Raw genomic sequence first — 16,978 nt, forward strand, 5'->3', positions numbered from 1 at the left:
ACTCTGGGGCCAATTTCTAAGTTTACCAGGGGCTCTGTCTGGTGTCCGATCTCATCACCCAGAGTGTAGATATTAGACACCCCTAATCATCATTCCCTCTCAGAATCTTCTCCAGGGTGTCCTGTTCTCTCTCAAATGCTTAATCCATTTGTAATTTTTTATAGGACCGCTTAATGTGCTCTTTTCCACTGCAGTAATAGTAAATAGTAAATACATCATCTAATGGTGGTCTTTTCCATTGACCCAGCTTCCCTTTATTTTCACCTCACCCTTGGCTCCCCTCTTCCCATTTCTACACTTTCTCTTGCTACCACCACCATAATTTTTGCTTCGGTTCTGTTCTTCTCCTCATCTCTCCTTAAATAAATTTTCAGAGCTTCCCTTAACAGATCATTATTTCCCCTTTCTTGCCAGTCTTCCAATTTTTCTAATTTCCATCTAATGTCAGGTCAAGCTTTGGTAACAAACTATACTTTAAATAATACTTGGCTCTCTGGTCCATCAGGACCAATGTTAGAATGTAGCTGAAAATTTTGTTTTAATCGATTTAGCCATGCCCCTGGGGACTCATCCTTTTCTTGACTCCCATCAAATGCCAATTTGGTATTGCTGCTTTTGGGTACATATTCTTTTATGCCTCTTATAATTAGGGTCCTGTAGTCTTGCATGTTTCTCCAGCCTTCTTCCTGGTTAAGGAAGTTTCTCCAGCCTTCCCCTGGTTAAGAACTACAGGGAGTTTTTGCTCTCCCAGGGGTCCAGTCCGATTCTCCTTCTCCCAGATCTTTATCCCTGGTGACCTTATGAGGCGTATCTCCTCTGGGGAGAAGAGGATGTTGATAATAGCATGCAGCTCCCCCCAGGTATGTATATTGGGACCCAGTCTGATCTATTTGCTGCGCCAGTTGGGTCTTCTGTTAAACTAACTAGCTCTTTCTTAAATGTTCTTACTTCAGAAGCTGCTAGGGGTGCATTTACAAAACCTATTCCTCCTACCCCCTCACTTAGTGGAACTTCCCTTAGAGGAAACACCCTGTCCAGATTTACCTCTGCCCTTACACCACTTTTTGATCTGGTGTTACAGTAAGGGCCAGCATCTGAAGGGTCATTTGACTGGCTCACTAATTGTTTGATATCATTTTGAGAGGGATCAGTTGTTAGGTTGCAGGATGTATCCAGAGGTTTTTTCTCAGGGAAAGGTGTTGTATTCCGACTTACAGGTTGGGCAAGCTGCAGGTTAGTGGGGGTAGGAGGCGGTGGGGAAAAAGCATCAAGGGGGGTACATATATATAGGGGAGTGGGGTTGTTGGAGGGGGTAAAAATGACATGGAGATTCCGTGAGGAGATAAGGATAAAGATAAGTTTTGAGAAGCAGGAGGTTGGTGTTAAGTGGGGGGAGTGGCTTGATAGATTGAGGAAGAGTTGGTGGGGACGGGCCCTGAATCTGGTCGCCTCTGGTGTCAGTTCACCTGTGAGGCTGTCTGCGTGTCAGCACTCAAAACCTGCCCTGCAGCTCCCCACACGCCCGGGAAGCTGAAGCTGATTTACGTGTGACCCACTCTCTTTCACCACGGCTCCCCACCCGCCCGGGGAACAATGGCTAGTCTGCAGGTCACTAATACCTTTTTCCACAGCCCCCACCCGCCCGGCGAACAGTGCCTTGTCAGGCTTTAACGGGGCCTGCCCGGGTGCCGGAACAAGGAGAGCCGAGGGGGCGCCTCACTCGGTCTTCCCTCTTTTGCTTCCCTCCGTTCCCAGATGATCTCCTGGCGGAGAGCCAGAACTTTGGTAGTAGGAGTTCCTCATTCACTTCGGGGTTCTGAGCAGCTTGAGCTGCTGGTCCCGTCTCATACACACACACACACACACACACACACACACACACACACACACACACACTCGTCCCCCGTCCCCTCGGGCCCTCCCCGGCCCTGGATGGATGATACGTACCGGCTCTGCTGTGCCTCACATGTGCCTCAGGCCTTTCCCCCCGGATACCGACACAAGGTCCCTCCGTGGAGGACATGTGGCAGTCCCGTCCTTCGGCTGGGGGAGGTCGTAGCAAGGGGGGCGAGGTCGTAGCAGGAAGGCCAAGAGCGTTCCCGTCGCGGGTGCTGCAGTGCCGGCGCTGCGTGTTCTTGGGCAGCGATGTGCCCGACGTACCAGGTGGAGTCGCACAGCTTCCCGCGTCGGATGCCCCTTTTTATCCTGCGGGTTTTTGTCCCTCTGGATTGGTTTCTGTTTGGATCCTTTGATTTGCATGAAGGTTTAATTGGCCCATGACAGTTAATTGGCCCAAGGCCTCTTGATTGGCCCGTTTTGTTCAGGCTGCTCGTTTCGCTGGGGCGGGGTGCTGCACTTTACTGAGGTGTAAATAGGGTACGTTGAGTACCGTATTCTTTATAACTACCCTTTAAACCCCTTTTACAATATAATAACCAAACTAACAGTACATGCTTAACAATTTCCAACTATTTTACAACAGTTTCTAACCTAATTTTAACAATTCCATCTCTTCCTGTCCTGGTCACCAGGGGGAGGGCAGCGCGTCCCCGAACACTGCTTCCCATGAGGAAAGTGTCCACAGCCTGAGGCTCCCCCTGCACCTTCCCCAAACTCAACAAGCCAAGTGACCTCAGCATCTTAAATCTTGGCCTCAATACTCTTCATCATCTTGGCCCCCAAACTCCTGACACACTCTAACAGTGTGATGTCCTTAAATTGAGGCACCCAAAACTACACACAGGACTCAATATGTGGTGTGCAACCCCACAGCACAGTGAAGAATGAGATCCTCACCTCCTGGACTGGCCAGTGGTGCTGTGCCTGATGCACTTCATGACATAGTTGGCCCTTTTGGCTATCACTTGTGGCACACTCTTGACTCATATTCAACTTGACATCAACCCAAAAACTCAGATTGCTTTTAATGGAGATGCAATCCAGCCTCTCATCCCCCAATTTCCCTGTGCAACCACAATTTCCCTGTCCTGTGTGGCACTTGTTACATTTTAGATGATTGGTGATTGATCAGCTCTCTGTCCGAATCTCTGTTAGGCTCCTCTACCATAAAGGGAGTCAGCAGCTCCTCTTGGTTTAGTATAATCAGACTTAATTCCTGCAACCAGATCATTTTATAAGAACATTAAAGAGCACTGTCACTAAAATTGAGCCCTGGGGAACCCTGCTTGTGACTAGGCACTAGCTTCTTAATCTTGAGAAGATAGAGAATTTCCTCCTTTGCCATTATGTTGATTTCAGCTGGCTGCAGCTAATCTTCACAGTGGGTAGTACAAGGCTATGTTTTGGATTTGTGCTGAACATAGTGATGATAATATAGAGATATTTCTGTTGTTGCTGGGTAGTGCTTGTACAGAGCCAAGGCCTTTTCTGCTCCTCAAACTGCCACACTGGAAGGAAAATTGAGGGTGCATAGGAGGTCGGGAGGAGACACAGCCAGGATAGGTGACTCAAACTGACCAAACAGATATTCCAGACCAGGTGACATCATGCTCAGTATATAAATTGAGGGGAAGAAGAAGAGGGAGAGAACATTTGGAGTGATGGTGTTTGTCTTCCCAAGTAACCATTATGCATGATGGGATCCTGCTCTGCCGGAGATCACCGACCACCTCTCTGCCCATGGGAAGTGGTGACTTAATTCCGTGTTTTGCTTTGCTTTTGCTTTTCCTATTATACTCTCTTTACCCACAAGTTTTCCAGCTTTTACCCTTCCAATTCTTACCCTGATCCTGGCAGTGGGGTAGTAAATAAGCAGCTGCTTGAGGCTTGGTTGCTGGCTGGGCATTAAACCTCAACAGTGATGTAAACCCTGCAGGGTTTGAGGTTTAACTTTATAATCTTAATTTGGAAAGCAGAGGTTGAGGATGGATTTCCTTTCTTGTGCCATGTGCCTCTGCCATAGGTGAAGCTTTCCAGAATGGATGCTGGACCATTTGAGGAGCAGAGAGTCAGTGCAGTCTAGGCAGCATACATCACTTACAAACCAAACCCCTCTGGAAACCCAGTTTTCTCCCAGTCCAAAAATATCCTGTGACATTTTGCGAATGCCAATGCTGTTCAGAGCAGACACATCACTTAACAAAACCTCAGCCTTGTTAAGTTAAAAACTTGATACAGTCACACTGATGTGTCACCACAGATTCTGGAAAAACAGCAGCCACATGAAGCCAGTGACATGCAAAGGCTGTTTACTGTGTTTTTACACCTCAGCTCTGAACAGAGGCACTGTGCACGCCTTGGGAGTCCCCACGTTGTCCTGAACATGGGCTTGTTACCCAGTGTGCAGCTTGCACACTGAAGTGAGGCATTTTTATTCCTGTATTTCTGTTTCTTTATTCTTGCTTGTGCAGAGTAGGGAGGGGGCCTCCTGATAATCAGTGCTTCACACTGTTTATACATTTTAACAAAGGTATCAACATTGATCAGTTACAAATTACATAACTTTATTGACTACTATTCAAACCGCTATTTGCTGGTTGTATATCTCGTTTCTCGTGGTTATTAGTGCAGGTGCTGCTCTTCTAGATGAGTCTGGCATCTCTTTTGAGTAGACGGCTAATGGGACATGATCACTCACTCCTGGAATCAGCTTTCCTCCAGTTACTGCTCAGTCCTGCTGACTTCAGTTCTGGTGGTTTTTGTTCACCCAGCCCATTCACCTTGGGATTGTCTTCTCTTTTCCTCAAAACAAAAGATTAGCCAAGTGTACAATGTTCGCAATGCAACTGCACAATCATTACTGTCCAGCCAGTTAGACAAACAACCAAAAAAAAAAATTTGCAAAGTTTGACTGAAACCTGTATTCAGATATTGAGGCGCTGCAATCTGGAGGAGCCTGATGGTTTTGACTTGTATGAATGCACACAAAATCACAGAATCACAGGATTGTTAGGGCTGGCAGGGACCTCTTGAAGTCATCTAGTCCAAGACTCTTGCCAAGGCAGGGTCACCTGAAGCAGGTTACATATTCAGGTGGGGTTCAAATGTCTCCAGGCAGGGAGACTCCACAACCTCCCTGGCATTCTGTTCCCATGGTCTGCCACCGTCAATGCAAAAAAGTTCATCCTCATGTCAAGCTAGAACTTCTTGTGTTTTAGTTTATGGCCATTGCACCTGATCCTGTCACTGGGCACCACTGAAAAGAATCTGCCACTGTCCTCTTGGCACCTGCCTTTGAGATATTTATATACATGAATAAAATCCCCTCAGTCTGCTCCACACTGAGACAGGCCCCGTTCTCAGAGCCTTTCCTTGTATTGAGATGTTCCAGATCCCTAATATTATAATATTATCATTATTTCATTCTATTATTTATCAATATTTTAATGAATATAAACAATAAATAAATTATATAAACATTTGTATTCATAAATAATAACTAGATTATAAGTATTTTATAAATAAAATATTTATTTGTAATATTTATAAATAAGAAATCTTATATTCTATTAGTATATATAATTATTACATATATATCATACATATCTAAATTATATACATTTTTTATTTTCTTATATGAGAATAATTAATATAATAGTAGTAGTAGTATACTACTGCTACTACTACTACTTTGCTGAACCGTCTCCAGGAGCTGCTTGTCTCTCTTGGATTTTCCTTCCAAATCTGCATGTCTGAGCTATACTGTCATTCCACAGCGCCCCACTATGCTGACGGCAAATAACCACTGAATTATTTATGTTGGATAAGATCTTTGAGATCAACGGGTCCAACCTTTGACTGATCCAGCATATATGTGATATATGTGTGATGCTAGACCCTGTCTCTGTCTGGGCTGTCACCGGGGCCCAACCAGAGCTATTGTGCCTGCAGAGCAGGCAGGGAACTGCCCAGAGCCCCCTTAGAGGACAGGAGCTGCCTCCCACTGCTCTTCTTGGGGCCACCCTGTGCCTTCGATGGGCTGCAGAGCAGACCACACCTGTCCCTCAGGTGGCCCTGAGGAGGCCGGTGATGCAGCAGCCCCAGCCAGCCTGTCAGCATATCACAGCTGTGATGGGTCAGGCTGGAGAGACCACTGTGGGTCATCTGGTCCAGCCTCCCTGCTGTAGCATGGCCATCCTAGAGCATATGGCACAGGATTGTGTCCAAACAAATGGGGTATCGCCAGTGAGGGGGACGCCACAGCCTTCCTGGGCTATCTGTTCCAGTGCTCGGGCACAATAAAGTTCTTCCTCGGGCTCAGGTGGAACTTCCTGTGCATCAGTTTGTGCCCATAGTTTCTTCCCCTCTTGCTCAACACCACCGAGCAGAGCCGGGTTCGTCCTCTTGGCACTCCTTCCCCCCTCTTTAGACATTTAAGCACATTGATGAGGTCCCCTCTTGGTCGGTTCTTCTACTGATCCTCTCTGGCAGCGACCACCTTCTCTCCCGGGAGGCGCTGCCCGCCTGTCCTGTCGTGTCCTTCCCTTCCCTTCCCTTCCCTTCCCTTCCCTTCCCTTCCCTTCCCTTCCCTTCCCTTCCCTTCCCTTCCCTTCCCTTCCCTTCCCTTCCCTTCCCTTCCCTTCCCTTCCCTTCCCTTCCCTTCCCTTCCCTTCCCTTCCCTTCCCTTCCCTTCCCTTCCCTTCCCTTCCCTTCCCTTCCCTTCCGCTCCCGGTTTCCCGCCGCCGGAAGTGGCCTGGCGCGCAGGGCCTGCTGGGATTGGGCGGGCGGTGGAGCGGCGCGAGAGCGCGGCCCCGCCATCGCCGTGTCGCGGCCGTCCTTGTGTCGCCGCTGTCGCCTCCGTCGCGATGCCAGCCGCCACGAGCCCCGCCGCGCCTGCTGCGCAGGAGGCGCTGGAGATCGCCGGCCGCATCATCGACCGGCAGATCCAGGACGACCGCTGCTACCCGGACTTGTCGGAGCTGCTGGCGGTGCCGGCGCCAGGTGAGTGGGGAGCGCCCGCCCCGGGTCCCTGTGGCCTCGGGCCCCGCCGCGGGGCGGCCTCGGCCGGCACGGCCCGGCTGGACACGCGGGCGGTCTATGGGCCTTGCTCGGGGACTGGGGCCGGGTGTGAGGAGGCGTCTTGGTCGCGGGGTGGGGTGGGGCCGTGCGGTGTCCGCTTCAGTGCGTGGGGGAGAGTTGTGGATGTGAGGAGGGCAGGAGGGCTGGGTTTCAGGTGCCTTCTGTCCGTCGGAAAGGTGACGGAAACGGCTCTAATTTTCCATTCTTCCTGTTGGGAGGTCCCGTGCAGAATGATCTTATGATAGCCCTGTGCCCACCACCATGCCTAAGTTGCACGCAGCCTGGAAAGCTCTCTTCAACTTGACTTTCTTTTTTGTCTGCAGCTTTGTGTTACGCATACGGTATATGTAGTCCCTCCCACCAAAAATTCGTTTTGTTCTGCTTAACACGTGGAGGCAGCATTTCCTTCTTCATAGTGCTGACTGGCTGGCAGAGTGGGCTCCGCAGAGGCATTCTAGTCGTATATATGCAGAGGTGGCTGGATGTCAGCAAAGAGCATCTGCGTTCTGGTGTGCAGGGATGGCATGGCCACAGTGTAGCTGCTCTGGCAGCGTCGTGAATACACAGCACATAAAACAGTGAATATATATAGGTGTTTTAAGTCGGTCCTGCGAGTACAGGCAGCCGTTCTAGGTGAAGGAAGGTGCTTCTGGCCTGTTCATGTGAATGTCTGGCCATACAATGAATAAAGACCTGCAGGGTATCACAGGAAAAAGGGGCTAAAGAGTAGGCAGGTGAGTTATTGTAAGAGTTTGTTGGCAAATCTGTTTGCTCTTATCTCATTTGAGACTTAGATTTATTGTTTGTGGTTTTGCTCCTACAGAAACCTCTGTCCACGTGTATCTTGTGAGTAGTGATACTTACGTGTTTAAAGTCTTTGCAGCATCAAGGCATTTTATTTTGTTTTTGTTTTTGTTTTGTTCTTTCTTGTAGGTAGCCCTACTGTATCTGGCATGTCAGATATGGATTATCCCTTACAAGGACCAGGTTTGCTGTCAATACCCAATCTTCCAGAAATCAGCTCAGTCCGCCGAGTCCCACTTCCACCAGAGCTAGTGGAGCAGTTTGGACGTATCCTTATGTAAACAAATGTCATAGAGTGTGTAAGAAGTAATATTAGAAACAGCTTTCCTCTATATTTTTCTTCCCCAATCTTTTTGTCAGACTCCCAGCAAAAACTTTCAATGTTGTTCAGGTTGTCTTAATAATACTCTTAAGTGTTAACAAGGTGCATTTGCATAGAGTTGTTGGTGGAATTGGTTTCTAAATGAAGAATAGAAGTATGCAGTTTGTGTAGTACTATGTTTTAATGATTTTTTTAAAAGGCTTTGAAGAGGATTTTGCTGTTGCTACCCAAAATGCATTTAATCCTTACATCAGCAGTGCTTCAGATATGCAGTGCAATTGTATGATGGGAGTATTTCCAGAGATAAGCAGAGCTTGGCTGACCATTGACAGTGACATCTTTATGTGGAACTATGAGGATGGGTATGTAGAGAATGCATTCCTGATGTTGTTCTGTTGGTATTATATCAGAAGTAAGCAACTGGAGCAATGGGAGATTGTTTACTGGAAGCATGGAGATGTGCTGTTCAGTTTAACTGATCTTAATTCCTTTTAGGCTTTACTGAAACTTTTGAATAGTAAGCGTATAATGATCTGTAAGAGTTAGTAATATTGCTGCCCAAACCATCCACAGGTGAGAGAAAGGAAAATGTATTTCCTTTGGGTCAGACATAACTAATATCCTAAAGTTACTACTCTTTTTATGCAAGGGCTTTGCTTGTCCTGAAAAGGGAGATAAAAATCCCTCTAATTGCCTAACTTTTATGAGTAGGTTTAGTAAGTGCTGAGATGCATGTGCAGTGACAAGTCATTGCCACAATGGTAAGTAATAGGGCATTAGTATTTTGAAGTATTGTAATTCAAACTCTCCATCCTTGCTTATTGTATGATGCATAAAACTGAAAATAGCTCAGTACATTTTGAAATGGCATTGGTCAGTTTATAGTTTGCATGTTTGCGTCTTTATTTGCCCACTTAGTAAGCATTTGTGTAGTAAGGATTGCTTTGTACGTATTGTTGCATTTCCTAAAAAAAAAAAAAAAAAAGCAAAGTTCAGAATAGCTACTCTGTAAATTTACATTGTGTCAGAGCGTATGAAATACATTCCCCAAAGAAAAGAGCACTGCACGGTGTTAGTGGTAGATAGTGGGGAAGAAGTTGGGAATTTTTGCATCAGATAATTTTCATGGGGGAAAAGAATCCCATGAGATTTCCTTCTCTTGATGTTAATCAGTATTGCAGATCCTTCATTGTGTAATTCAGAGTAGACTGTATGAATTAACTAGACCCGAAAATACAAAATGCTGCAGTTGGATTTGCTTTGAAAATCAACTGTAGGAGCTTCAAGGATGTCAAATGACCTACTTTCACTGGAAGTGAAAGATGTAGATGGCTTCAAAGTGTTGCAAAAGCATTAATAATTTTTAAAATGCATTGTTTTTATTACTTTGTTATTATGTGATGTTAAATGACGAATCTCATGCAATTTTTTGTGTATTTATTGACAGAGGAGATCTGGCTTATTTTGATGGCCTCAGTGAAACTATTCTTGCAGTGGGCCTTGTGAAGCCAAAAGCAGGTAAGGAGTACTATGAAGATATTAGAATTGGACAGTACTGAACCTTCTGTGTATTTTTTCAGTCTTTATGTATATATGCATTTGTATTTTATATAAATAATGCAGTGTACGGTAATATAAAAGCCAGAATATGGTTTTGGGTTTTATACATGAATAGATATTAACATGCATATGTATTTAATGCATGGATGTGGCACTTGGTGCTTATGGTTTAGTTGACATGGTAGTATACAGTCTCAAGGTTGGATTCAGTGGTTCTGGAGGTCTTTCCCAGCCTTCATGATTCTATGTTATGTGTAAATCCGTGGTTTGTATGTATGTGTATATATATATATATGTACACACAGACTATATGGGTTTGTTCTGATTTTAGAAACATTAAAAATTAATTATGAGCCCAAATAATGTATAGTTTAACAATTATTTTCCCTGATAAGCTTGCATTTTTTTGCCACATCATGCTTTAACATTTCTTCTGTTTATAAATTTACATATTCAAGTGATAATTTCCATGAGATTCTGGTTTCTAGCCTTCCCAGTTTCATTATCTGTTGCTAAGATAACATTAAGGTCAAAGTTGAATTGGCAAATGAGTTGGGTTTAAAAGAAACATGTTGGCAAGAGAAATGTTGTTGTAAAGGTCCTTTATTTCATGAAGTGGAAGTTGAGCTGCTGGCTGATACTCCTTTCTAATTCCAGAATTCCACAGATCATTAGGCTTAACATGTGACTGTTCAGTCTAATGAGTTGATATGGCTTTCCAATGGATTTATTTGCTTACATCATTGTGATCAGAGAAGCAGGGTGCAAACTAAAATTTTCCTTTTTTATTTAGGTATCTTCCAGCCTCATGTACGACACTTACTTGTTCTGGCTACTCCTGTGGATATTGTGATTTTAGGGCTTCATTGTTCCAATATACAATCAGGTAATACTCTCTTCTCCCCTGTTCCCAGTGTGTTAATTTCCACGTATATTTACACATGGCAGTTTTATTAGTGGTCATTCAAAAACATTAGAAAACCCCATGTGCCAAGTGCCTTGCTCGTTTTTAAACCTTTAAATCATGTTACAAGCAGGGAAGATAATTTTTATGGTGTGTGCACTTGCTGGATCATGGACTCCATGAGAAGCATTGAGTTTTGTTACTCACCTATTTAATGTAATAAAAGCTTTTCAAACAGGTGCTCCTGTTAATTAAACAGCATGTTGGAGAGGGAGAGAAGATAGGTGTATGAATCTTGAAACTGTGAATAGAATTCGGTAACTTTGTTGGCATTTGTATTCCAACCACAAAAATTGAGAACCTGATGGCATGTTTTTATGCTATATATACTGAGAGAAAGAATTGTTTGGTGAAAGCGAGAGAACCATACTACGTTTTTTTTTAAATAATGTGTCAGTGTGAAACAGAAAACAAGTAGAAACCTGTGTTTTGGACTTGGTGTGATTCAGAGGAGAGAACAGCCTATAGAAATGAGATACATTGTTTTTCCTTATGTGGAAACCTGCATAGAATGGATTTATTACTCTGCAGTTCACATTGGACAAAAGCTGTTAAAGAGTATTTTCGTAACTATGAAATTTTCTGTAATTTTTTCTGATTTCTGAAATGTTTCTTATCACAGACCTGTAGTATTTATTAGAACAGCTTAAAAACCAAAGAGGATTTATGTTCTTTTTTGTTTACTGAAGGTACTGGATCACTCAATGACAGCATGTCTGGAGGAATGCAGCTGCTACCAGATCCTCTGTATTCGCTCCCTACTGACAACACCTACATCCTGGCAATCACATCCACTGATAATGGCAGGATCTTCCTGGCAGGAAAAGATGGCTGCTTATATGAAGTAGCATACCAGGTAACTGTTGTTTTTACATACAGGCTTTTTTCATTGTTTCACTATTGTGGGATCTCAGCAATAATAGTTCTAAAACATGTCAAATTTGTGGGCTCTTTTCTTCTGTAATTGTGTTGCTTGTCTTGGTTGCACAACAGCTTGGAGCAGATGCATTTTCTTTGAAGAAGTAGTGTTTATGAGGGGAATAGCATGCAGTTTTGGTCAAGTTTAAAAATTCAAATTGCATTATCTGTGCACATGTTTTATGCAAAATTTTCGTTTTAATGATGACTGTTTTCTTTCCATTGAATAACACAAACTTGTTCAATTAAATAGAAGTTTGTTTGCAGTTAGATCTTTACTTGTTTTCATATTCGTCCTTTGAATGATTTTTAATATTGCTCCTAATTTGGTTTTTGTTTTGCTCTTCTTTCAATACTGTGTTTGTTTTACATTGTAGGCTGAAGCAGGCTGGTTTAGCCAGCGCTGTAGAAAAATTAATCATTCAAAGAGTGCGCTGTCTTTTCTTATTCCTTCATTGCTACAGTTCACATTCTCAGAGGATGGTAAGTATTGATATTGAAGTTCTTTTTAGCCGATAATTTAATGTAACCTTTTAAATAATGCTACCAAGAAGTCAGTCTGAATATTTTGCTTACTCAGAGGACTTGGTTATTGTCAGTAATTGTAGTGGTTCATTATTATAGAAGAATTCCACAAAGGTTCTAGATGACTGGAAGCTGGCCAATGTGATGCCTATTCACAAAAAGGGTGGGAAGGAGGAACCTGGTAATTATAGACCAATTGGCCTGACCTCAGTAGCTGGTAAGGTGATGGAGCAGTTTATATTGAGTGTGATCATGCCGCACTTATGGGATGGCCAGGGCATCAGACCAGCCAGCATGGGTTTAGGAGGGGTAGGTTGTGTTTGAGCAACCTGGTCTCCTTTTACGACCCACCTGGTAGATGCAGGAAAGGCAGTGGATGTTGTGTACCTGGACTTCAGCAAGGCCTTTGATACTGTTTCCCACAGCATACTCCTGGAAAAGCTGGGAGCCCACAGCTTGGGCAGGAGCACTCTTTGCTGAGTTCAAACTGTCTGGATGGCAAGGCCCAGAGAGTGGTGGTGAATGGTGCTGCATCCAGCTGGTGGCCAGCCACCAGTGGTGTCCCTCAGGGGTCTGTGCCAGGGCCAGTCCTGTTCAGTATTTTTATTGATGACATAGATGAGAGTATTGAGCCTTTCATCATTAAATTTTCAGATGACTCTAAGCTGGGAGCGTGTGTTGATCTGTTGAAAAATAGTAGGACTCTGCAGAGATACCTGAAATGGTTGGATGGATGGGCAGAGTCCAATAGGATGAAGTTTAGTAAGTCCAAGTGCTGGGTCCTGCATTGTAGCCACAATAACCCCCTGCAATGCTATAGGCTGGGGATGGTGTGGCTGGACAGTGCCAGGAGGAAAGGGACTGCAGGTGCTGGTTAACAGCGGCCTGGACATGAGCCAGCAGTGTGCCCTGGTGGCCAGGAAGGCCGATGGCTCCTGGCCTGTGTCAGGAACAGTGTGGCCAGCAGGAGCAGGGAGGTCACTCTCCTCCTGTACTTGGCACTGGTGAGGGCACACCCTGAGTGCTGTGTCCAATTCTGGGCCCTCAGTTTGGGAAGGACGTTGAGACTCTTGAGGGGCTGGGAACACAAACCCTGTGAGGAACCACTGAGGGAGCTGGGGGAGTTCAGCCTGGACAAGAGGAGACTCAGAGGTGACCTTATCACCATCTACCACTCCCTGAAAAGTGGCTGTGGTCAGGTGGGGGTTTGGTCTATTTCTCCAGGCAGCACTGACAGAATCAGAGGACTCAGTCTTGTGCTGCACCAAGGGAAATGTAGGTTGGATATTAGGAAAAAGTTTTTTATGGAAAGAGTGATAAAGTACTGGAATGGTCTGCCCGGGAAGATGGTGGAGTCAGCATCCCTGGATGTGTTTAAGAAAAGAGTGGATGTAGCACTCAGTGCCATGGTTTAGTTGAGGTGTTAGGGCATGGGTTGGACTTCATGATCTTGAAGGTCTCTTCCAACCTAGTGATTCTGTAAAATCAAGATAGAGTGTGTGTTTAGTTCAGGATGTACATAGCAAAGCCTGTAAAAATTGACATTTCTTTGACATTTCTATCTAAAGTGAGTGATATATATCACAGAATTAATAGATGCTTAGTGGTATTACCATGAATGTGGAAAATGTGTAAGTGACTAGTCTTACCTTCTTTCACTGTTTAGTGAAAAATGATTTTGAAATTACAGGGTTTTTTCTCTGGGATTTTTTTTTTGTTGTTTGTTTACTAGCAGCAGTGTTAGTTGATTGCTGTTTTGAATCACTTACAGCAGCAGTCCTGTATGAAAGTGCAGTTTTTGTGAACATACAATTCATTATTTTATAGACATTCTGTCCTAAATTTGCTTTCCCGAGTCCAGTGTTGATTTGCTGGTTCTCCCTTTTTTCCCTCTTCCTCCAGATCCTGTAGTTCAAATTGCCATCGACAACTCTCGAAATATCTTGTACACCCGCTCAGAAAAAGGAGTCCTGCAAGTATGTGACTTCTTATGACTCTTTGGTCTTTTATTAATGTGTGTAATAATGTACAGGTACCTCTGTAAGTTTACCTCAATACCTGAGAATTCTCTGTAGCTGTCAGGCCCTTACTTGTTTTTATATTTTTGTAGCAATGTGCATGCTGAAGATTTGAAAAACTTTTCTGAGGAAAGAATAGCCTCAATTATATATAAGCATAAGTACAAAATAAAAATACAGCTTGAGTTACTTCTTGTTTAGTGACGCTGAATTTATTAATTAATTCGTAAATCACTAAGCTGTGTTACTGAATTGCAGGTTTATGATTTGGGGCAAGATGGTCAAGGAATGACCAGAGTTACTTCTCTTTCACAAAATGCTATTGTTTCTGCTGCAGGGAGCATTGCCAGGTATGTTCATGACAGTTAAAATGTAAGAGGCTTCCTTTAAGACCCATAGTTTCACAATACAATTTTGAAGAATTTGCATGTTTCTTTGGATTGAAAGTGTATTGGGTTTTTTTGTTTTATTTTTCAGAACAATTGATCGTTCTGTATTTAAGCCAATTATTCAAATAGCAGTGATTGAAAATTCTGAATCCATAGACTGTCAACTACTAGCAATCACACATGCAGGTAAAAAGCAATGCTAATTCCACTCCACTCAAACTGATATATGGTATCTGCACAGTTTGTGACCTTTCTTGTCTTTTTTTCAGGTGTCCGACTATATTTTAGTACATCACAATTTAAGCATCCAACAGCTCGTCCTTCCATGTTAACCTTGGTCCATGTCCGTTTGCCACCTGGATTTTCAGCTTCTTCAAACGTAGAGAAGCCTGCAAAGGTTCACAGAGCTCTTTATAGCAAAGGTAGGCAGTGGAACATGGCTCAAATAAGATTATTTTTTGTGTGTGACAGTTACTATTACTTTGATCCCTATAAACATCTATTTTACCCTTTAGATGGTAAATGATGTTAAAAGTGACCTTTTGAGGTACCATATGACATACCAATCCAGGAGATATTAGTTGTTGTTCAGATTGTATGATAATGACTTAAAGATTGAGTTTTGCTAACTTAGGAATGACTTAATGAGCTTGCATTTAATGCATGATGACTGGTTTGACATGGACTTACTGTTGCTGTTCTTGATAGGGGTCCTGCTGATGGCAGCTTCAGAAAATGAAGATAATGACATCCTGTGGTGTGTCAATCATGATTCTTTCCCTTTTCAAAAGCCAATGATGGAAACCCAGGTATAAAGCAGACTTCTTTATGATTTTGATGAGATCTAGGTATTATGTTTTCTTTCCTAATAACAGATGCCTGAATCATACTGTCTGCAAGAAATAAGTAGGTGACAGAAAATTTCATGAGAAATTTGGAAACTCTACAAAGCTGAATGAGCCTCTTTTAGTAGGGATTCGTAGTTCCAGCATACTTTTCTAGCTTGATGCAAACTTATGTCAAAAGCAATTGCCTTAACTTCTAAGACTTGATTTCTAATTAATATATTTGAGAATACTTTCAGCAATGCTGCATATTGTGCACAAGCACAGAAAAACGTGGCCCTCGGTCCATAATGGTGTTGATCAAAATTTGATAAAGATTTAAAATGTAGGTGCTAGAAACTTTGTGATCCTTATTTAAACGTACATGCCATATCTTCTATAAAATCCACACATGATTAATGTCTTCATTATTTCATGGTGGGATGGTTTCTGACTTTCATTTTCCTGATTGTTATGTAAGTGTGTTTGTATGAGAAGTTTGGAGGGGGTTAGTTACCTTATGTGTCAGTTTAGGGAAACATATATTTCATCTCTGAAAGACATTTAAAGTCTTCTGCTGAGGTAGCGGAGTGACATTTCAAAAATAGTGTTACTGAAGAAATAGCAGAGTTGGAGTGAATGAAGGGACTATGTAAGTTAAAAGCTTCAAAGTTAGGTTTTCATTAATCTGCTATTTAATAACTTACAAAGGAACTTTGTAGTTGTTTTAGATCCCTTCCCGCAAAAATTTAGACATGAATATCCCAAGAGCCAACCTCTTTTTCCCCAAGGCATCTGACAGCAACAGCTAGGTTTCCCAAACAAAACTGCAGCCTGTTCTTGAGCAGCAATTCTTTCTGGTTATTTTGAATGGTAAATAGTAAAATATTACCATGGATGTGCAAAACCTATTTCTGCTTCCAAACTGTGGATAATATCTATCTGTTTCTCAGATGACGACCCGTGTCGATGGACATTCCTGGGCTCTTTCTGCTATTGATGAATTTAAAGTTCAGAAGATTGTAACACCACTAAATAAAGACATTATTCCCATAACTGATTCACCTGTTGTTGTGCAGCAACACATGCTGCCACCTAAGAAGTTTGTTCTGCTTTCAGCCCAAGTGAGTATTACTTTTCTTGGCGCAGGTTACTAGAAGAATTAAGTATGAAATTGGACATTTCATCTAAACCTGTACATGATTCATTTTAGACTAGTTTTCAGGATTATATTTTGAACATGAAAAGGAATCAGGAAGAAGATTGCTGGAATTATCTGTACCTACTTTAAATTTACTCAAAGGTTTTAGATCAACTTCTTTTACACAGTGTGTTAATAATTTTTGTTGCTCTCCAGAAATCCTTGCAGATACAAATCTGAGAAGTTCCTTTAGCCTTGGTTATGCTCTTGGTTATGTGAAATTGAAACAGTCACTGTCTGCCCTGAAAAATAGTTTAAGTAAATATTGTTGGCAGTTGACATTTGAATTAGTAATTTCCTATTTGTCATAGAAAAAGTCCCAGAAAAGGTTTTTTGAGCGGGTTTTAGGAAAAAACAAGGAAAAGAAAGAAAAAAAAAAAAAGGAAAGAAAGTGAACTTGCCTATTTTTCTGATTATATTTAGCAATATTTTTGGCACTCAATATCTTGACCAATAGGCTATTTAAAATACTGTT

At 42.9% G+C, this 16,978-nt stretch overlaps 1 protein-coding gene across 2 annotated transcripts in view; it reads left to right on the forward strand.

The window, feature by feature from the left end:
- The first annotated feature begins 6,692 nt into the window (after positions 1-6,692).
- The window catches only part of NUP155 (nucleoporin 155), a 28,821-nt gene continuing 18,535 nt past the window's right edge, over positions 6,693-16,978 (forward strand). For both annotated transcript variants that reach the window (XM_058044172.1, XM_058044173.1), the window contains exons 1-13: positions 6,693-6,900; positions 7,912-8,049; positions 8,370-8,466; positions 9,552-9,622; positions 10,458-10,550; positions 11,318-11,484; positions 11,924-12,029; positions 13,974-14,047; positions 14,348-14,439; positions 14,567-14,664; positions 14,748-14,900; positions 15,187-15,287; positions 16,256-16,426. In XM_058044172.1, coding sequence (XP_057900155.1) covers positions 6,765-6,900; positions 7,912-8,049; positions 8,370-8,466; positions 9,552-9,622; positions 10,458-10,550; positions 11,318-11,484; positions 11,924-12,029; positions 13,974-14,047; positions 14,348-14,439; positions 14,567-14,664; positions 14,748-14,900; positions 15,187-15,287; positions 16,256-16,426 — 1,497 coding nt within the window. In that variant the 5' untranslated portion in view covers positions 6,693-6,764. The remainder of the gene's footprint in view (positions 6,901-7,911; positions 8,050-8,369; positions 8,467-9,551; positions 9,623-10,457; positions 10,551-11,317; positions 11,485-11,923; positions 12,030-13,973; positions 14,048-14,347; positions 14,440-14,566; positions 14,665-14,747; positions 14,901-15,186; positions 15,288-16,255; positions 16,427-16,978) is intronic.

This window comes from Melospiza georgiana, chromosome Z (genome assembly GCF_028018845.1).
Source record: "Melospiza georgiana isolate bMelGeo1 chromosome Z, bMelGeo1.pri, whole genome shotgun sequence".
NCBI classification, from domain to species: domain Eukaryota; kingdom Metazoa; phylum Chordata; class Aves; order Passeriformes; family Passerellidae; genus Melospiza; species Melospiza georgiana.